General features: G+C 40.3%; 1 protein-coding gene across 1 annotated transcript; it reads right to left on the bottom strand.

The window, feature by feature from the left end:
* Positions 1 to 12,937: 12,937 nt before the first annotated feature.
* On the bottom strand, positions 12,938 to 21,458 carry dnajc24 (DnaJ (Hsp40) homolog, subfamily C, member 24). The gene is made up of 5 exons (XM_069687022.1): positions 21,403 to 21,458; positions 20,330 to 20,433; positions 19,992 to 20,127; positions 14,954 to 15,022; positions 12,938 to 13,952 (listed from the first exon to the last, which is right to left on the bottom strand). The coding sequence occupies exons 1-5, from the start codon at positions 21,452 to 21,454 to the stop codon at positions 13,729 to 13,731; spliced, it is 585 nt and encodes a 194-aa protein (XP_069543123.1). The 5' UTR covers positions 21,455 to 21,458; the 3' UTR covers positions 12,938 to 13,728.
* Positions 21,459 to 23,293: the final 1,835 nt, after the last annotated feature.

Below are 23,293 nucleotides of genomic sequence, written 5' to 3'. Positions count from 1 at the left end.
TGCTTTTTATTGTTCTCATTATCTGTTATTGTTGCGCACCAAAATACCAAGGCAAATCCCTCCCAGTGTGAAAACTTTCTATTAACCTGATTCTGATTCAAGTTTAATGTAAGTAATATTTTCAACATCACAACATAACCTGATGATTTCAGATCAGTTCTATGTTTCTTTCACAGCATTTAATCAAATCAGCGTTGAATTTTCAGAACGTGAAAATTGGGTCCACGAGGGAAAACAGTGATAACTAATGGGGAGGCACGAGTGGAGTCCAGCTGCTGAAACCTTTCTCTCACCTATTAGCAAACACACACACACACACACACACACACACACACACACACACAGTCTCTCAGACAGTGTTTGTCATCATTTAGCTGGTGAGTACAGTTGTTTTCCTGCAGGCCTCTGGGGACCCAACTGACACACAAAGAGAACCCCAGAGGCTCCTCCATGTTTCAGCCTGCCGAACACACACACACACACACACACACACACACACACACTCACATGCACGCACACACACACACACACACACACACACACACACACACACACACACACACACACACTACAAAACAACCTTGTGTATATGTGTGTATTTGCCTGAGGGAGTAGGGATGGTTCTTGACAGACACTCCCACCCTGGGATTTCTATAGCAACAGGCATGTCATAACAGTTCCCTCCAGTGGCGTTACCAAGCTTCACACACACACACACACACACACACACACACGATCATCATTATCTTGTCAGCAGCTAACACGAAAGGATAAAAAAAGTACAGTAAAGTTAGTCGAGTAAAGAAGTTAGTAGTTAGTAAAGTTTTATCATAAAGGTTAACAACAAAAAGATGATTCAATCATAAAAATGTGTTCTCTCTATCAGAACATATTAAGAAATTAAAATGTAACCTGCTGCAAGATTTTCCATCTGATAGTGTTTAAAATATAATTCAATGCTCTCTAACACTTAGACACTTTCTGAAGGTTTCACATTTGATTATTCGGGCCGTGCAAGCTTCACTTTCAGTCACAGGAAGGCTAAACTGTGAAGTGTTGACTGCAAATAGTGCTAAATAAAGGGTCATGAGGTCATTAAAATCAAGTATGTGAAATGTGTTACCTTCGGTTGTGTGCAGGAGAACAATATCTGTTAAAAAGGTGAAGCCATAAATGTCACGTCTCTACTCCAACTCCTTTTTTGTGTGTTTTAAGTTTTTAGTCTGAATTTAAAAAATTGAGCAGCAGTCAGAAGAAGTCTTAGCACAGATCTCTGCTGTCAGTAAATCCACTGGAAACAAAAATGTGTCAAGAAAAGTGTAATTTAAACCTACACAGTAGTTATTGCACCTTTATTTTGGGAACCAAATAGACAATAAAACAGGGAATGTCACATTTGTTTGTTTGTGGGCTCCTGGTTGTTGAAGGGCGTCCCCAAAGAGCCACCCTGAAGCCTCAGGCCTTCACTCTTCTTGACAATAGTCTCACTAGTCTGTTTCGTCGTGTGTCGAGTGGTTTACACAGAAACAAGGCAAACATGCAGAGCAGTGTGCACTCAGTGAAGCAGCAGTTATCTCTGACTCCAGTCTGCAGAGTAAATCAGTAAATCAGACACACACACACACACACACACACACACACACACACGCAGACTCTACATGGAAGTGGAGTGTTAAGTGATTTCCACAAGTGATTATGCCGAGCCACTGAGCAGAGTGAGAGGAAATAAAGCGAGTGTAAACAGTGTCTTTGTGTTGACCACTCCTGCACATTTACACAGCCGGGTGGAGCCACAGCCCGAATGTGGCTGTAATCGTCGAGTGTGTGATTTATGCAACGAGTGATGACAAGAGACAGAGACGTGTGGAGGGACCCACACAGGAGGAAACAATTGTCCTCTGGTCAACACTTTGATCCACGGCGAGGTGTCCTGGAAACAAACGGTCAGATTTGTATTATGCAGATAATAAGACAGGATTGAGGCTTATATTTTTAAAACCCTAAACTTAAAAAAAAAAATTTTTGGTCACCCGAATAGGTCAGGAGGGCACTTAATTATCGTGCTTTTTGTTAGAAAAAAAATTCAGTAATTTAATGTAGCTTAACACAGCCTTCTTTAAGTATGACACCTCTATGAAAATATAATTTAAAGTGAAAACTAAAGTTCTTCGGCCTGAAAATATATGAAAAAGGTTTAAAATGTGTGAATTTATTTATTCCTCCAATCTGACGTGACAGCGTCATCACGTGCGGTCAATGGGAATGGTCAGCTGTAGCAGTAATGGAAGCTAATAATTGATCCAGGAAAGATTTTTTAAAAACAATTTTCTTCTATAAGCCCAGAATCAACAACAATAGCGACACAAGAAGAGGACATAGCGTCCACTTCCTCTATGTGTGTCTGCTACATGTACACACAGTCTCTTGTGCTGCTGCAGCAGTTAAAGACCCTCAGCTTAGGCCTCTGCTAGTGTTAGAGGGACGTACTCGTCTTCATGGGACCAGATCAGTGGTTTGGCTTGCAGTACGGGGGGCCACCTACATGTTTGGTGCCAAATCAGTTTTCTTTGAGAGGTTGAACCCTGATGATTCTCCTGCCTAAGTTGGGAAAAAATGGGATGCATGTGTTAATTTCTTAACTTTCTCAAAAAAGAAATCTCAAGTATTTTTGAACAGTTCTTATGTAAGAGTCATTGACAGTGTTTAAGCATATTAAATATATTTAAAATCCTTGTTACATATCTGCATTTGAACAGAAAAAGAATAAATAAATGCAGGCCCGCCCACAGATATGGCTGGGCCTCAAAAAAGGTCCAGTAAGTGTGCCCATCCCAAATCTGAGTTATTCATATATAACCCCAAACATGACCCCAAACACAAACACACACATGTTCACATACACAGAAGAAGACGTAAGTTCAAATTCTAAAAAGTCTAAAAGGTCTAACCTATTATTACATTATTGTTGGTTCCCTCTTATTTATATGCTTTCCCCTGTGTTCTGCACCGGTCCTGTTATGTCATGAAGGCTTCACTCAGACATAGCAACTCTCACAATTAAGGTCATGTGTGGCATTGTGTTAAAAAAAGGGGGGGTTAAAACAGACTACATTTTACTTAAGCTGCAATAAAAAAAAATGCTATTTTTGTTGTTTAAATCAGGGGGAGGATTTTGGTTTAAAGTTGTTATCATTGCATAGTTATGATGAAGAAGGTTATTGCTGGCCACCATTGGCTCCTCTTAGTGGCTGAGCCCCTGACAGCTGTCCTCTTTTTCTCTCTCATGGGCGGCCTTGCATAAATATATAAACATTAGTTTGCAAAAGTAATTCAAAGTGGTGTAAATGTGTGTTTCATCATATATTAAAAAAAAAATCAACCACAGAGGGGAAGTAAAAAGGGTTTTACACATTTAGATTTTAGTTGTCTAATGACATTTATTTTGTGACATAGAAACCAAAAGCATCCTTTCTACAAACATTTGATTAAAAACATCTTCAAAAATCAGACATTGAGTATGATGCTGAAGAGAAAGGTAAAAAGCCTGTGAGCACTATGAGGACAGATAAAGACGTCTCTCCTCTGACAGGTCTGCTCTTTTCACCTCCTCTCTGCTCCTGCAGAGATGGACGAGCAGCGGCTGACAGCTCTGCCTCGCTTCATTATGACGGCACATGTAGAAGAAGAACGACTAATGACCGCACATTTGCTCTCTGTCATCAGGTCACGTCTGACAAGCGGCTCCTGTCAAAGCTTTTATACTGTAGGAATGACTGAAGGGAGGCCTTCAGCTGTCCGCACCGCGACGTGATGGCAGGTAGAGAAATATACCACCAAACATTTGTGTATTCAGTCGCTCTTTCGGCAGGTATTAACAGCAGGTCCACTGAGGAGTATTTTAATATTAAAACCTTAATGAATAAAAATAATATGATAAATAAATGTTATCAGAGATCGTCTCTGTTTATTCTGTAGCTGAGCTTCTACTCTCTCTCTTTCCTGTATGTGTGGTTCAAAATTGCTGTAAGAGATTGTTAAAATATTTTTCTCTTTTTATTACCCACAGAAAGAAAATAATCTATTAACTCACTTTCTAAATAAGAATGTCCTCTGTGGCTCACACTGATCATACAGAGACAATAGTGTTGCGGGAGTTGAGGGCAAGTCGGGGGGGCAGGTAGTGAGGGGCAGATTAAGCAAAGAGGACAAGGCAGGGAGCGGGGGCCCGGGGCCTATTGGGGGCCTGTGAGCCAACACAGATTACTCACGCTTAACCTGGACTGAAGCAGCTTAGCACCGGGCAGGACACACTGCTCTCTATTCTATTCTGCTCCATTCAGCGAGCAGCCCTCCCTGTGCACCCCCCAATCCAACACCCCCAATGTGCTTTTTTTATAGGGCAGCAGAGAGGGTGAGGTGACTACGTCTTTCTGCTCAGTACACTGGTAAAAATGATAGAAATAAAGTCTACTGACTGAAGCTGCTGTTTGATCGAGGATGATATGGATGTTCAGCCTCACTGACAGTTTGGTCAGTTGGATATGGTACTAACCTAGAAATAAAACAGAAATAATAATATAATTAAAATAAAGCATATCATTGTTAATAAAATGATTATCAATAATTGTAGTGAGTGTGTATATGTGATTGGGTTTGTGACTGTGTTACATCATGTAAAAGTGACTGAACTTGTTTGTTTGTCCGTGACTGTCGGCATTTTACCCAGCAGCCTGTGCAAATGATTTCTGTGATTGTGGGAAATCTTTTCCTGTAACTATCAAATTCAAACATGTTATCAAGGACTGAAATCAGCCCTCTTTGTCAGGCCTTAGTTCAATGAAAATATCTCGTGTATGTTCTCATCCCCTGGTTACAAACCAAAAAATGCCAGTAGTTTAATGCATTTACTTGTTTTCTGTGATATTTAAACATAACATGAAAAGCATTCTCACTGCTCTAAAGTCGGCTGTGGCTCAGACGAAGATTAGGTCTTCCTCCAATCAGAAGGTTGGTGGTTCGATCCCCAGTTCCTCCAGTCTACACGTCCACATGTCGAAGTGTCCTTGGGCAAAACACTGAACGCCAAATTGCTTTCGAAGGCACAGCGATACGATCTGAATGTGTGTGATGATTAGCTGCCACACAAGATGAGCGTATGAACGTGTGTGTGTGCATGTGCGTGTGTGTGAGTGTGTGAAAGGGTGATTGCTTGCATATTGTGCATCGTGGTCTGAAAACTAAGGGGGCTTTCACATTAGGGACCCGAGGCCCGGAACTGAGTACACTTGACCCTACAGTCCGGTTCATCTGATTAGTGTGAACAGTGTGTACCGTACTCGAGCACGGTTTGTTGATCCGTGCCCGGGTCCACTTGAAAAGGTGGTCTCGAGAATGCTTCATGTGTACTCGGGTAAGGTACGCATCAGAAAGCGTACCGTACCAAACCACGGAAGTGGACTGCTTTTTATAACGTCTCCTCCGAAATCCGCGTATGCGCACAGCACCGCCGATCTCATCCTCTGAACTGCACGGCCATGGCTGATACCGTAGGAATGTAGGTGAGAGGGTCGCTCTTGAGATTTTTTTCTTTAAAATACGAATAATAGTAGGCACAGTGAGAAGGTCGGCTCCACTGTATGGGCTTGGGATCATGTGATTCGCAGGCTTTTCTACACTAAACGACAACATGAACAATCATACGTAGTTGATGATACTCCTCTTCTTCTCCTTATTTTTGAGGTGCATTACCGCCACCTTCTGTTGACTCCTACCGCAAGTGTACTCGGGTAGGGAACAAAATTACTAATATGAAAGCCGACCAGCGGGGGAGAGGAGAGGGGGGGCAACCGTACTCGGGTACGAAGCAATCATAAAAACGCCCTAAGACATCATTGTCTTGATCGTTGCTTGTGTTGTATTAACTCTCAGATGTATGTCGCTTTGGACAAAAGCGTCTGCTAAATGAAATTGTAACATTGTAACATCATTATTACATCATCAGGGTTATTTCAGCAGACTTGACAAAACACCTCCAGAGCCACACAAGACATCATACAACTGTTTCAAGAGCTAAATGGGTCTTTTAAGGGTCATCAGAAGGCACTTACAATAGCTCTTACACACACACACACACACACACACGCACACACACAGAGACACATTCACAGTGGGTTGAGTGGTCCACTGATTGTTTCCCCGGTCATTCATCAAGCTAAGGAGCTAAAAAAGCTTTAAGCTAATAACAAGCTAACAACATGCTAATGGGTTGACAAGGTCTGAGTGTCTCTGAGGTCCTGTCTGCTACAGCCAATTAGTTAGCACCCAATGGGACATCAGTTTTTATTAACAAGGTGGCTGCTGGGTGGCTCAGTGTCAGAACCCCCCACCTCCTCCTCCTCAGTGGTCACACTGACTGAGGGGGAGGCTGTCAGGTACATTTCACCTGCTTCAGTTGGAGCCATAAATTAACCCCAGTATAAGCAACCCCTCTAAATCTGCTTTATGAAGGCTGCCGTGTACCTCTGTTTTATACAATACATTTTATTTCAACCCAAACTGTTTAACTCTACTTGTTATATATTCATATCAAAAAAGCATTTATTTATTACATAAACAGATAAATAATCCAAATGCTTAATGCAAACAGGCCCAAAAATTAAACAAGATCCAACTTATATAGAAGTGAAAGGGACTGAGCCATTGATCCCACTGTGCACAATTATTTTTACCATTAATAAAATTGCTTATAATGACTACCACTGTGTCATTGTGCATGGTCCCAAAGCATGTATTCATTAATGATTCCAACCTTGTGATGCAGACTTAGCTTAGTTTGTCAGAATTTTTGTGCTGCTGCCTGTCTGGGCCAGGACACTTCTGATGTCAAGAGATTTTTAACCTAATAAAGGTTAAACAAATAAAATAAATAATATGAGCAAGTCATAGGGAGTGAGTAGATTAACCCCCCTTTAGCATGTAAGCTGTCATGACAACAAGCAATATTTGTTCAGACCTTGATAAAGACTTGATTGGGACAGTGTGATAAGTCTTATTTTGTCTTTTCACTGGTGTCATAACGCAGTCCGCCAATTTGCTGGAGTCAGACAAAGTGAGGCAAAACAATAACAATGATACTTTTTAATAGTGTGCAGTGTTTTTGAGAATCAATACACTATCACTAAACATTTTATCGCAATACTCAATTATATCAATATTTTCTTTCACCACAGGCCGGAGAAATGTCCAAATGTTTATTTGGTTTGTTCTAAATTAAATTAGTAAAGAAAATACAGAAAATTAATTTGCCAAAGATATAATAAGTAAAAATATACAATTTATGTTCATGTCTTTGTGGTTTAATTTAAAAGTTATGAAGGAGAGCCACAAACAAAACTAATCTTTTATTTTGAAAGGCTTTTGGAAACACCTCTCATCACAATCTGAAGATATGACGATCATTTCTGAGCGGCTTTTTTCAGCAGGTTTTGAGCTGACAGTTTATAATCACAGCGTATAAGCCACATTCATCACAGCCTTGCAGGAACTCCAGTTATTAAAGGGCAATGCCACGGTTATTATCTTGACAGTTATTCAGGGCATCCATCAACACCTCCACCCCCCCTCCCATCCACCTTCAAATACTGTCAGCCACCCAAACAGAAACACAGACAGAGAGACAGCGACTGAGGTAAGAATGAGAAGAGAGAGAGAGGGGTGGGGGGGGACTAAATAGGTCTATTTTGCAGGGAGTCAGAGAGTGAGACAGGAGAGGAGAAGAGAGAGGGAGAGGAGAGGTAGGGGGTTACAGAAAGAAAGTGATCTAAGGGCTCTAATTGCTGTACAGAGAGGGAGGGGGCTCTGTTAGAGAGGGACAGGATACACTGTAAAAACACACGGTGACCAGGCTCCCTGAGCTTGTATGTTTCTTTTAGTTTTTTTTCCATTTAAAATTCCCCGAGTCAACTTTTGTGAATTGATAATAAGTTGGATGTTGGAGTTTTTGTGTACAGGAAGGATGATGTCTTCATTTGGAGGTAGAAGTAAAAGTGAGCACGATGGAAACAGAAGCAATGAACATGCTACTGTTCTTACTGACAGAACTACTACTGATATTTCATCTCCTTTCTAAACATCAGTGCTAGCATCAATAGGTTCAGTTGTATGTCTTTTTAAATCAGCCAAGACTGTGTATATATGCAAACAATGGGCCTCATTGACAAACAGTGCGTACGCACAGATCTGTGCTTAAACTGTGTGTAAGAACGTGTGACGCACAAATGTGGGATTCATTAATATGTTCTTACTTTAGTTTGTTCTTACTCTACGAACAAATGTAGAACTTCCTCAGCCCATCTGTACGCACAAATGATGCAGGACCGGCTTTCTCCGAAAATGTAAACACACACCTTTATAACTGAATGCATATTAAAACTATTAATCTAAAAAAAGCCTTTAAAAGACAACAATTAAAACCATGAATTTACTAATGCATTGACCAAATTAAATTGTTATTCTCATTAATTATTGCAATGAGCATTGCTATTTTCATTTGAATAAAATGTTTTGTTTTTTCTGATTGACTTGCACTCGTTAATTATAAAACAACACTTTAAATTGTGAAATGACCTGTAGGAGACGGTTCTTGCTGAATATCATCACTTCCACCCTCAGTGCGTGGACAAATTCCAGATATGAATGATTCAATTACTGCAGCCAGTCTCTCATCCTGCGCTGTCAGATCAGGTGCTCCTTGTCCCCCACCTGTTTCCTTCCATTTTTTCTGCTCAGCGATTCTTTTTTTAGCATCCACCTTGATGTCAAACCACTTCTTTTTTTTTTACCTGAGCCACGGTCCAAACCTCAGGAGACACTTACAGCCTCAGTTCTTGAAGCCTAAGCTTCAATTTTTTTTCAACATCGTGACTCTTGAGGACACGCTTCAGAAAAGTGTTTTTTATTGCTTCCACCTTCCACACAATTGCCTCAATTTCCGCTGTGCTGAAATTCTTTCGAGAAAGAAATTGTCTTGCAACTTTTTCCTCTTTTTACTCGTCTTCACCTCAACGCTCTCTTCCTGATACGCTGAGCGGATGTCCTTCTATAGAGAAATGGGGGCGTGGTAGTATGCAGAGTGAGGGCAAGCGCTTGTCAGTTTTGAATGATTCTGATTCACTAACATGCGCAAGGTGGTGAGAACAAAATTGGGCAGTGCGCACGTGTCATGAATCCGACGTGATTTTGGGTATGCACTTACTTTATGCGCTGAGTAAGAACATTTCTTCGCATATATTAGTGAATGAGGCCCATTGTTCTTTTGTTTTGAACAGACGAACAAAAGGCATGCACGTTATAGATAAGCAGCACACAAAGCCGCTCACCCTGATGCTATATTTAGGTAAAAAAAAACCTGGGTGGCTGTCACACATGCTCTCCTGAAGATTTCCGCACAATGTCCAGGGTGGCTGCATGTGTCGAATTTTTCACCCCGACGTTTTCCTGCACGCTGCCTAGTTAAATGCCCGCAAAAAGTCGGGGTGAGCCGATGTGTGAACGTAGCACTAAATACTCTGGACCATTCAGTGTGTGTGCGTGGGCGGGGTGATGCTTTTAATAGCAAAAATCTGTATCATTATCCTGCCCATTCTCACTCTAACTCATCAAATATGACAGATTGGTAAGTGGCTTCAAAATATGACCCTGTTGGAACCCTTCTAGACTAAATTGTGGTAGCTGTCCTCTTATTGTTTGACGTGCAGGTGCAGTCAGGTGATAGTATGAAGAGAAGAATCCAGCTGACCGGGATCAATTTCTGTGTGATACCAATAGTCAGTTTTGACTTCTCTTTAGTTATGTATGAAAGAGATAATCTAGAAGATTTTCATGTAAATATATGTCTGTTAAGTCACTATCTATCGCCAAATGAGGCAACACAATGATGACTGAGCCTACGGCCCACTGATAAAAGCCTTTGCATCTGCAGTATATAGTATTATTATGGACTGGGTGTCTGTGGCGACATTTGCGAAAAAAAATCACAAGCAGCGCCCAGTTAGTGACGCGTTTTCCATCACCCAGCAGTGATTGGTCTGCCAGAGAGGGTAGGCGGAGCTAAGCAGCTGCTTTTCCGGTCTCTGCAAGTGTTGCGAGTAAACAGTAATCTACTATGGCTGAACAAACAAAGAAAAGATCAATGACTACAGATACAACTTCAAAAATAAGTGAAAAACAAATTCAACGCTCAGATGAAGGCAAACAGTCTAAAAAGGAAAGCGATCGTCAGCGAGGAAAATACATTTGTTGAGCAACAAAAGGGGGAGAAGTTATTGCCCATAATGCAATCCAAAAACCCATTGGCTTCCAGACAACTTTTTTGTAATGTAACTAAATTGAGTGTTAGTATTTTACAGTGTATGAACAGGGTGGGGGAGGGGCTCTGCAGTGGGGGCTGGTTCTTGGTAGAAAGTGATCTAAAGCGCTGTAATTGTAGGTGGTGTGTTGGTGAAAGTGATTTTGTGTCTCAGCTCATCCCAGCACGTCTCAATGTGTCTGTCACATCAATATTCCACCAACCCTTCATTAACCCCCCCCTTACACACACACACACACACACACACACACACACACACACACACACACACACACACACTCTGTCAGGAAAATGTTCACAAAACTGCTGACCACTAGTGCCGATTCTGACCCGAACCACACCCCCCTCTCTAAAACCCTAACTTTCTCTGCCCACCACCGCTCGTCTTCTTCGCCCCTTCTCTGAGAGGAGGTAAGATATGGATAGATTGATTGGGGGGGTGGGGGGAGTCGGGGGGGATAATAGATGAGAGATGATCATCACTGGGAGCTTCTGTCAGCTGTGACCTTTGCAGGCTGAGTGACCAGAGAGCGAGCAGAGTCATTACCAGCCTTTATCCCTTTGTGTGTCTGTCGCAGCCCCGCAGAGAGGAGAACAGCTCTGTCATTTAGGGCACCGGTTCTCAACCTGGGGGTCGGGACCCCTTGCTGTCACGGGCTAATTTTTCGGGGTCACAGGATAGAGTTTGATCAAACAAATGATTTGCTTTTTTTCTGATTGTCCTTTATTTTATTTCTTGTTGCTTTCACTCCACCTTCTGCGATAATTCATATAATTCAATACATAAAGCAGAAAGTTTCTGAGGAAGTTCTGGTATTTTTAAACCTACGCTCAATTTTATTTATTTATTTTTACATTTCGCTGTTTTATTAATGACTTATAGATATGAGGACTACTTGAATTATTCCACTAGGTTGCTTCAGCTAGTGAAATGGGCTTTTATTGCCCTCAGAGATAGACCTTTTAGATAGAGTGAGATGTTTGACAAAAACATTTTACCTTGCAGACCGTGAGATCCTCTCGTCTTACGCTGCCTCAATGTCTTTTGTATTATTGTGTGACTTTGGTGTTGTAAATGGTAAGCTCCGATCCAACATGTTATTTGTGTAGATAGATAGATAGATAGATGGATACTTTATTGATCCCGAGGGGAGTTTAGGAAATTTAACACACAATAACACAACAAATTAACCAATGAAAGCAGCAGTAGACGAGTAAACAGTAATCTACAAGGGCTGAACCAAAGCCTGTATATATAGATGGACGACATGACAGCTCCCTAAAAGTGAAGCCAAAACATCTCTAGTGCCCCCTGCTGACTGGCTGCAGTATAGGTCATAAAGCCCGCCTCCTCCATGTTAACAGATGGGACATGAGTCAAACTATAAAATCAAAATACACGCCAAATACATTTTTCTTAAACATGGTTTCTGTCATTATAGTTAGTTCTTGTCATGCTGATTTACGTCCAAGTGTCCATTTTTATGACAAGTTTATTTTTAATTAGTTATTTGATGCTGTAAAAAGGATGATTGACAGCTCTGTTGACAAATACTGACAGCTGCAGCCGATTTGTTCTGGATTAGCAGAGTAGAGGAGGAAGAATGAGAGGAAACGTATATAAAACAATCACTACAGTGGTGAACGTCTGCTTCAGACCAACGCAAGGAGCTGTTCTGCTGTTAAACACGCCGGCGAGCCAGATCCTTGCTGTTTTTTCGGTAAGTTAAGTGTGTGTTTTGGTTAGCGGAAGTGGCGCCGATCTCTTCTGACGTGATTCTGGCTCCATATGATGTCACCATCGTCTATCACAGGGGCTATTTTGGCATCACTTTCGTACAATGGGAGCAGTTGGAGACGCGTCGTTCATCGATATATACAGTCATTGGGCTGAACAAACCAAGAAAAGATGGATGACTACAGATACAACTTCAAAAATAAGTGAAAATCCAAAGAAAAAGATAAAAATTTGACGCTCAGATGGGGCACACAGACTAAAAAGGAAAGCGACCGTCAGCGAGGAAAATCAAGTTACCACCGTCACAACTGGAGCCAACCATGGATGACACATATGAAACACTGTCTGGATATCTGGGAAGTGTGCACGCAATTACCGTTTATCGCCAGTTTAAGTGCCACCAAAGTGAACGAAACTGAGATCTTCGAGATTACTACTTTAAAGACCTAAGATGTGCTGCTTTGTCTACAAGGGTCGCCATGATCAACATTAACTGAACGTTTCTCACAGTAGCTTTAACTGTTTACCACTAGATATATTTGTTACATTCACTGTTTTGTATTATTGTCGTTAAAGATAATTCTTTTCTCTCTGTACTCTGGGTTCACACCTTATATATTTAGGGTATTACAATGTTGTATCTGCTGTTTGGAGAGAAAATGACAACTTAAAACTGTGTGTGACACAGGCTGATGCTACAGAAACAGTTATATTTTTCATATTATAAAATACCACATTGTATTATTACATAGTAACATATAAATAAGTTTGAATTTAAATTATTTTAGGAGAATTAATCACAATTGAGAAAGACAAACAATTGATAACGACATTTAATAAAAGCATTACGGGAGTCCAACACTAAACAATAATACAATTGTTGTATTTCAGGGGGCTTTTACTCAAGAAAAGTAGAAAGACTGCACAAAGAAATACTTGAAGTTTAAACTCTGCTCCTGGTTTTAAACAGTGTGATGTGGTTGATGAGCATCAGGTATGCTCGCAGCATCAGTGAGCAGGCAGGTGCAGACATGTAGCAAAGACCCCAGAGGTCACAGACACTCCTCACTCCCCCTCACATGCACGCTCTCCAGAGGATAGACAATCACTCTGTACCGCTGCAGCATCACATTACCTCAGAACAACTCCCATGACGGTATCACTGGTCCTCCTGACAACCTCATCCACAACACTGTAAGAGGCAGCATTATTACTGCTGAGAGCCTGACATCACACAACAAGGTATCACTGGAGAGAGCGGGGTGTTAATGGCTGCAGGAAAGAGAAACAGTACCCCTGTAGTTACATGAGAATAAGATGCCTTTAACTTGCTCTTGGTTGGATGTTGTTCATATTCAGTGATGCTGATGAGCCACTGCATAAATACGGAAGTGAGGACAAGCAACATTCAGCTTCGCACACTTCTATCAACATACAAACTGCTTATTGATGATTCTGTCCCTTGTTTTGTGTCCTCTAAAGGAGACGTGATCGAGATTTTGAAAGAGCTCTTAAAATGTCCGCTTCGACCGACCGACCATGCGTTTTGTTCACGCTTTGCCTCTTCCACGAAGGGAAACGTTGACACAATGGAAGTCCAGCTCAGCAGAGTTTCAGATAAAGATTATTTTTGGCATTTTAACAATTGAGTCTTTGAATGTAACGACCATGTGACGTAAACACTGAGGGAACACGTATCGCAGCAAACCACCACTCCTCTGTGCTCCTCTTCCTCCGGTTCCTCCTCTTCGTCATCCTGCTGCCTCCTCTGCGTGTCCTCCTCTACCTCCTCCTCGGATACATCGAATCTTCCTCCACAGCGACAGGTGTATGTGTACACAAACTCATCTGAAACAACACACACTTACATTTTAGATAAGTGAGAATGCATGAGTGAGATGTTTAGTGAGAATGAAGGTCTACTGATATTATGATGTGGACATTTTAAGCGTGATTTAAAGTGAAATACAGTAACTCAAGAGATTTATCAGCTGTCTCCCAATCCAGGGGCTGCAGCCTTCGGAGGCCGTATTTGAAGGCCGATTGCGTCACAGCAGCGTGTTGGAGGCTCTCGCATTATGAAGGCTCCTTCAGATGCGGCCGACATATGCGTCCTCTGTTTCCCAGGCCGTGAAAGATCCATCGGGTGCATCCTTTGCGGCCCAATGTATCTCGAGATGCATTGCGCAACAAGTCAAGCAGAATGGCGGACTTTTATGCGGCCAAGAAATTTAAATGTAAAAGTTTTTCGTTTCAACTCAATTGAATAGCTCGAGATACATATGTTTAAATAAATGCCCTTGAAACAAATTATCTTTAAAATAATAGGTTAACTTACTCGACGTTAGTTATGCTAACTAATTAGCCCGCTAGCTACCTGTTGCTAGGCGACAGGAGCGACTTTGGTGACGCAAGGGTAAGGTGGGAACAGCTGGTGACGCAAAGAGGAAATGCTCCATACACCAGACCGTCTCATTTCAGTTCGACTTTAAGGGTCTACCCAGGCTATGAATAGAGCATCCTCCAGGACTATACTATATACTATACTATTTACATCTATATGTCTATGTTATTTTAAATTGGTTACAGTTTCTCAAATAATTTTCTAAAAAATATTTATTTTCTTTTGATATTATATATATATAATAGAATAGAAATCACACTTTGTGGCAGGGTTTTTTATTTATCTCACTCACTCCCTCTTTCACTCAAGACAGGAATTGTCACTGACACCACAACATTTAAAACTTGTAGTACAAAAAGTATTCATATTACATTCAAATGTGATAGCTGCGACAAGTCTAGCCTATTTGTGTGCATGTGTTTTAGTGTTTATGATGTGCAGTTACCCTGGTCCCAGGTCATGTCCTCCAGATAGACTGTAGAATCCACGGGCCAATCTTGTTTCAGCTCCTGTGCTGGAGAGGTAGTAAGGCATTATTAATATGGCAGCAGCAGAACAATGACCCATAGAATTACCATATTGGTCCAAATATGAGACGGGTTTGTTTCCTTGAAATACATCTGAAAAAGTGGATCGTCTTATATTCGGGGTCTAGACTTTTAAAGGCCAGTATACATTCACAGCAGTAGACATCCCCACTTATCTCATGACTGCGGCCAGCCATCACTCACATCTACAGTTCCAGGGGAATGAAAGATGGAGAGACACAGTGATCGTCCAGAACAAAGTGACTCAAAAGTTAACCAACAACTGAGGCGGAGTAATGATGCCAATTTTAAGATAATTGTTATCAATGCAGCAGAGTCATTAAACAATTGTCAAGCAGCCAAGAAATATGTTGTTACAGAGTGTCTGAAGACGGTGAGCCCAAAAAGAATTTATAAATATAAATGCTAACAGTCAAACGAAATCTTACCATGGTCCTCAAAGCGATTGCTTCCAACCAAGAGACTGAAAGGGACCAAATGGAACAGAGCTAAACGTACGCGTTTAAGCGATGGATGGCCTAATAACTCACAGGCGACATTTTTATGGTATTTATGTAAATGAAGTGCTTTACTTACACATGTGACAATATACTTTATTTGGCTTTTTGACTTTATTGACAGGACAGCTGAAGAGAGACAGGAGATGTGGGGAATGACATGCACCAAATGATCAGCAAACTGGGAGTCAAACCTGCCATCAGTGCTTCGAGGACTGTAGCCTCTGTACATAGGACGCCTGCTCCACCAACTGAGCTAAACCAGCGCCCCTACTACATTTTATTTTATTTAAATCTGACTATTTAAAAAGAAACAGTTTTCAAAGATATTTAAAACATGATTTTATTAAACAGGTGTTAAAAACAGCAACCTACCCTGTTTACTTCAATATATTTGAATCATCATTATTTTCAAATTAAATTGTTTTCTTTATAAAAAACAAGATTTGGTCTTAAAAAAGTTGTTTTATCCAAAAATGATTCAACAATTTGCTCTCAACAGTATTAAGTTTGAAATTGTCCACAAGTGGAATTGCACCTTTGCCCCTGATGGGGTCCCTCCAGGAAAACTGGTCCCAAAGGAGGGGGCGGACTACGAGTTTCACAAGACATAGCTGACAAGTATTAAACCTGGCAAAGACTGTGGACAAGTGGTCTTTCGCTCAACTTCATTGTGGCCTTGGTTTTGGAGGGTAGGCAGTCCTTCAGTGGTCCAAAACACTTCTGAAGAATGTGGCCATGTAGAGCCTGGACTACCTCAGAAAGTGGTCGAAATTATTGGATCTCAATGCATCCTACATGCATCTTAGGACCGTTTACACCTGTACTTAAAGCTGACCACTTGTGACCAGATCACCCAGGACAAATGTAAATACCACGTGTAAACAGGGCCAATGTGTCAGCCCTGTGATTGACCTGTCTAAGATGGACCCTTGCCATAGTTTTTAGTTTTTGACTCCTCCTGCAGGTTACAGAGCTTTGTAAAGTGTCCCTAGCCTACTTCACTTTGTAGGAGACTCTATCTACTATGTAAGAGTGTCTTCAAGGGGTGTCGGCACCTCTAAGCCTAAGAAGGACAATAAAATGGATTTTATGATCACATTAATCTAAAGATGCTTTAAGGAAACAAGTTCCTTCGCCGCTCAAATGCCCAATCTCAAAGAGAAAAGGAGGACAGAAACTATCATCAATAATTAGATGGATGAAAAGTGATGGAAGGATCCTTAATGGATGGACAGACAGAAGGTGAACAGCTGGATGTTCACACACTCAGATTTTTTACAGTTCACTCTTGAGGAAACAGTCATTATCAAGTCGTACAGTTTGACAGTGATAATGACTTTGAACCATGAATAATTAGTGCTAAATTTTACCTGGGTTTTAATTAGTGTTACTCTGTGTGAGGAATAATTGCTGCTAAACTACTGATAATTTAAGATTGGATAAATGATGAGGAAGAGGCTGAAGCTTATAGAGAGCATGTCATCACAGTAATCACACAAACTTTATTTAATATAAAATAATTTTATATCTGAAAAGACAAAAGGATGGTTTAAGAAGTTTCTATGGTTGTGTTTATATTTTTACTTCAGACTCCATTGTAACTGTTTGAGATCTGAGCTGACTACAGAGCCCACAAGCTGCAGTCTTAATCAAGTCTTTTTTTGTAATACTCACTTATTCTGAAAGTCCAATAACAAGACATTGGATATCTTCATTTTACAACCTTGGCCATTAGTTTTTATAATATAAGACTAAATTGCATATTTTAGAGTGTCATCATTATTTCATCATTTTAATTATTAAACTTTTATGATATATATTTATTTGTTAATCTCTAATCCTGCTCGTTGATTTTAGTGTGTGTAAAGGCACGCTTTCTCCTTTATTGAATCTGTGTTGTGTAATGGTTTGACGCTTTTAAAAAGCAACTTAAGACACCTTTTTAAATTGGCTCTTCATCATCTCTTTTTATTTTATGACTGTTACTACTATTATTGTAATATTTTGTGAAGCACTTTGTGACTTTGCTCAGTGAAAGGTGCTATACCAAATGAACTTTACTTAATAAGCCTTATCTTAATGTGCGATACTTAATTATCTGTTACATGCATAAGTGTTGATGAAAACATAAAACAGTAATTCCCAAACGTACGCTATTCATAAATTGTGGCTACTCCTTTAGAGCTCGACACTCGGAAAAGCGCGGACAAGACAGAACTGACATAGACGGTAAATTCAGGGTCACGTGAATGCTGCCTGAATGGACACGTGGTCTAGAAGCAGGGTTAGATCGTGTACCCACCATACCTTTGTCATGAATGGGGAAATGAGCAAAGGAGACCGAAACAGTTTTTTGTACCAGGCTGTTATCGTGATTATTCTGCGGTAACGTTGGGGCTCTGTGGGAGTTTACTCATTTTTGGAGGCAGCCTCAGGTGGCCATTTGAGGAACTGCACTTCGTATACGCTATCAAACATTTTTAAGGCTGGATCCTTTTTTGTGAAGTGAAAAAAAATGAAACACACTGAATAAAACAGTTTCACATTAACTACACACCGCTTGTTTGTAGGAACATGGCGTGTATGAGGTAAGGATCACTTTTGCGTTAATTGTTCACAAGGTTTTTTAATAAGAGAATTATCCACAGAGGACTTCTTGTCTTCAATACAAACTGACCCGGTGAATAACAATGGAAAGAACACAAAATAAAGAGATTACAGGTAAAAATTCAGTGTTTCTCCAAAGCTATTTGGCGGTCACAGTATGTCTACTAATATCTGTATAAGTGACGTCATGTCATGTGGATAACAGGAGTCAACTTTCCCTGTTGCATTTGGTTTCACCTCCACAAAAGGCTTACACTTTCTCCATCTGCAGCTCAAATAATGCTCCACAGTGGGACGTGGGCATGTTCTCCTGCCTGTAATTCACATGCAAGCAAATAAAATGGCAGACTGGCTGTTGTTGCTATTTCTGTTGTCTGACTGCTGTTTGATCTATTTATATTGGGTAAACAGGTCCAAAGCTTAATATTGTAATTGATGTACATATTACTCTGTACATATACATATGACACTGTTCCAAATTCATATGTGAAAATGATAATTAGTAGTGCTGTCAGGAGATTAAAAAAAAAAATCAAATTAATTATAGGCTTTGTAATTAATTTATCCTGATTAATCACATATATCAATGGTTTTTGTGAGAAGCACCACATCACATGTAGACTCACTCACTCTGAAGTTTCTAGATGGTTAAATTTTACTTCCACACTTTAATTTCACTCTCTCCTTCACCTTCAACTACTTTTACTAAACTACTACTAATCTGATAACTTTGCTTTCCTTAGTGTGTGAGTGTGTGAGTGTGTGTGTGTGTACAACTGGATAGACCCTGGGAACGACATGTAGGGGGAGAGAATGAGATCAGATTGTGCACCAATCGGTTGCTCTCAGATGGATACAATAATAATAAATGTAAAGCCAGGTAATGTTGTGTCATGTGTTTCCGTCATGTTTTCAAAGCTGCCGTATACAGTTGAAGGATCAGTGACGTACAAGGTTATTTTTTCTGTAATTAATCGAAATTAACACGATTTTGACAGCCCTAATCATTGATGATCAGAGTGTAAAAACATACAATAACTAATGCAGAAAGGGAATGGTAAATGGACTGTACTTATATAGCGCTTTTCTAAAAAGCTGCTTTTACACTACATATCACATTCACCCACTCACACACTGATGGCAGAGGCTGCTACCTAAAGTGCCCAACTGTCAATCAGTTATCACAATTTGGGGTTCAGTGTCTTGCCCAAGGACACTTCAACCTGTAGCCTGAAAGATCGAACATCCGACCTTCCGATTGAAAGACGGCCGACTCCACCACTGAGCCACAGCCGCCGGAATAAGTTGGGAATCTTTTAGCACCTTTTATGATCACAACAGTCACTTAGGCTTCAACAGCAAGTTTGTTCACTTTTGAAATGAACACCGACCACTTGAGTAAAAAGCTTAAATTATTCGTTGTATTTTAACAGTGCATTATGGTTTGTTCGCACTCCAGTTCATTCAGGCATGTTTACAGAAACACATGAGAACTGAATCACATCAAATTTGCTAATAAATAGGAATAATTCATATTAACATATTACATTCAATTATTTTTTAGTTTTTAAGTTCAGTATACACAGTAAACACTGGTTGTCAATTCATCAGTAAGAACTGAAGGTGAGATTGTACCTGTTTTCTGTCATCAGTAGCATGCTAGCTAATGTTGTCCACAGGGATGAACAACGGTCCCAGATCAGATTTATCCTCTGATTGTCAGTTTGTCTAACCCAAACTCCTGTAGTCTCATTTTTTTATGTTTTACAAACTAAACAATGAACATGTCGTTGTTGAAAGCATGATAAAGTGATACATCAAGTCCTACCTCTCCTCTGAAGGTCATACTGTCTCCTGCTGCTCTGGTCACTGAGGATCCTCCAGGCTGCATCAACTTCTAGAAACTTCTTCACAGCAGACTCTGCTTCTGAAGAACACGCGCCTCCAAGACGGTCTGGATGGTACTATGTTTTCACACACACACACACACACACACACACACACACACACAAAATGGAGATTTTAAAACAGGGGGACAGTAACTTTGGGAGACGCACAGTTTGGATTGTGTCAATTTTCTAATGGAGCCAAGCACACGGGACAGATAGATTGTATGTAGCAGCTGTGGTTGCGTGATGCTTTAGAGATTGGCAGCACTGTGTGTACCTGTAAGGCCAGCTGCTGGTATCTGTGTCTGAGCTGCTGGGCTGAGTCTGAGGGGCTGGCTCCCAGGACAGCGTACAGGTCCTTCTCTGCTGCTTCGCACATCCCTGCAACGACACAAGACTGACATCAGACAGACACGCAAATAACATAAACCTTTTACTGCAGGACTAAAGTATATCCCTTTGGCCTTTACATAGAAGCATCGGTTTCATGGCTAAATGTAATGTATATTTAAAATCTTACAAATTCAGATAATAGCTGTCAGATGAGCTGCTGTTTGCAGGATCAGAATCAGGAGTGCAGTCCTTTGAAACATAAAAGGGTTTTTGTAATCAAGCTCCAAATTGATGAGCATCTGTAAAAGGGGAGCAGTTAATGAGATAGACTGTGAACTTACCTACCAGCCTACATAAAGTAGACGTTTTTGCCTAAAATGGTTTGATGAGTTACTTATGAAAACAATCTTTATGATTAGATTCATTTTATAGCTGCTAAAATGCTGAATGATAATGTATAAATTGTATCCTTAACTGCCAAATGTTTGTCTATTTTTTTCAGAGCATTTGTCTTAATGTTACTATTAAATAGTGATTTAAAATGAAAGGTAACGTTTGAAATAAGCACACAGTGTGTCAGATTAAACGAAAATCATGTAGTGGTGTTACAGGCAGGACAGAGGAGACCTCCACTAACCACAAACCCTGTCAACTCCAAGAAAAGCCCCCTCAATAAATAAACATATATAAATAAACATACTGATGCACGTTATTGAATGAACTCATATGAGCACAGACAGCAGCTTGCTAACCAAAGTATCGCTGTCTGCCCTATATAGTAATACAATCTAAAGTGTGTTTAGAAGGCAAAACATGGCTAAATGTAAAGACAATTTTGCTTTGTTGCGATATTTAGTGATGCTGTGTTCACGTGGTAACGTTGTGTGCACGAACTTACAAAAAATAAGCCCTCGTGTGTGAACACTTTGGAAGTATGAGCAGGTTGAGCTGTGATAAACGAACCTGTCTTTAACCCGAACATGCGCTCATTCTGTTAACGGCATATTAAACACTTACAGTTAGTTATATGTGTCATTCTGCGTGTGCTGGGTTGTAAAGCATTCAGCATACCTTTAAAATGTAGCTGTCACTTGTGAGACGGCATAGTGTTCAACGATGTTATGAGTCCCCCCTGTAAACAAACTCCTGTGTTTCTGTTCCGCCTGCCGCCGCGGGACTTCTTCTTCTCCTTTGTGTAATGGCGTTTGGCGAACAGCTGTCAATGCGCACTACCGCCACCTTTTGAATTGGAGTATAGATAAGAAGCATCAACCCAAAAACTATGGAAACTATGAAATGAAAGCTTCAATTTAAGAACATAATTTCCAATTCCTCTAAATAAAATGTATGCATTTTAAATTTTTCTTGGGACAGGATCTAAAACTTTGTATTGTGGTAGTTTGTGTTTGTTGCTGTACATAACTGCCTATAGCCTATATTATAATGAGGGAAAATAAACCCCCATGATACTACTAACTCTACCGTTATGTCATTTTGACACAAATATATATTATATTGATATAATATAAATAAATGTTGAGCGGGGTCTACAGCCTACTACTAATAAAATGTAAATAGCTGTTTTCTAGAAACCAGAACAACGAATCTGTGTGACCTTGGTAAGTTTGGCTCCAACACAACATTTATGTAACACATTAAAACACAAACAACATCAAGTGAGGCAGCGGTAGACGAAATCTGTCAGGTTAAATCACTGTTTTTGTGATTGGAGTCTGGTGTCTTTGACGAGTTCAATGAAAGAGCATTTTCTGGTCTCTGCTTCCCTGTTGGGATCCTTTCTGTACTGTTGTCAGGCCCTTCAAATAATAAGTAGAGAATAAAAAGTATTGAGACTCCAAAATATGTTAAACAGGTTTAAACATACTATAACTTCTATGTTAATAAATAATACATTTATTCTTCTGTGGTGAGGCAGAGGTAGGCACCATTGTTGTTTAGGAACTGTAGTCCAGAAAAAATAACATTAAATAAAAAACTATATTTTAAAACTATGTGAAATATCAGTAAGAAAGCTAAGATCATAGTTCTGAATTCCTCTGCCAAACGTCTGAAACAGGCGCCAGGAAAGAGCAGCACGAGACCACCTGCTGAGAAATGCGTCCTGACAATACCGACCATGAAGCGATCTGTTAATTGCAATGGTAACAGAGGAGATGAGGTGGCACGATGACACCTTTATGATCCGACTTCCTGTCTGTCACTCACTTATGGCTCTTTAACGAGACCGTGGGGAAAGAGGGGGAGGGGAGGAGTTACACGGGGTGAATGACATTGTTGTGCAGTTAATTATTTCTTCATTTTGGTCGAATTAAGGCTCAATTAGCCAGGTGACAAAATATTCATCGTCAGATTGAGAGGCTGCAGTTCCCACTTTATTTGATACACAGGCCTGAACTGTCTGAGGCCGTTGATTTCATAGAGCAGCCTTCAAATAAACTCTGTCTCTTTAAGCTTTTTGCTGCCACTGTGTCAGAGGTGGTTATCTAAGTCAGTGCTCATTTACAGCCAGTAGTTGTTTTTTACTATATTACACAGGAATATAATGAAAGATGTTTTCTTCTCACAAATTTAGATATATAAGTGAGAAGGACATAATAAGTTAATATAGCTCAGATTTTACAAGATAATTGGCACTTACAACGGTTTTTAATGTCCTTTGTATAAGATTGGCTATCGATCGGCAGAAATGAATTAAATATTCATATATACATTTGCATTAGTGCATAATCACATGAAAACTATGTGCTCACATTGCGATAACTATAGCTGTGTTCAAGTGAATTTTTTTGCCACGTTGTTGTCCCCAGGGTCATTTGTCATCATGCAGTTGAGCTCGCTTAATTTCACCTCCTTCTCCAGGAACTGTGTCACGACAAACTTGACTGCG

Source organism: Semicossyphus pulcher, unplaced genomic scaffold (genome assembly GCF_022749685.1).
Source record: "Semicossyphus pulcher isolate SPU_LCO1_2020_fin unplaced genomic scaffold, fSemPul1.0.p SCAF_8, whole genome shotgun sequence".
Taxonomy (NCBI): Eukaryota; Metazoa; Chordata; class Actinopteri; order Labriformes; family Labridae; genus Semicossyphus; species Semicossyphus pulcher.
This window is presented reverse-complemented; position numbering and strand designations above follow the sequence as displayed.

Coding starts and splice junctions, on each gene's coding strand:
- dnajc24 (XM_069687022.1), bottom strand. CDS start 21,454: ATGCTGAATGCTTTACAACCCAGCACACGCAGAATGACACATATAACT. Junction 20,434..21,402: donor AATGACACATATAACTAACT/GTAAGTGTTTAA, acceptor GTGTCGTTGCAG/GGATGTGCGAAGCAGCAGAG. Junction 13,953..14,953: donor GGACATGACCTGGGACCAGG/GTAACTGCACAT, acceptor GTGTTGTTTCAG/ATGAGTTTGTGTACACATAC.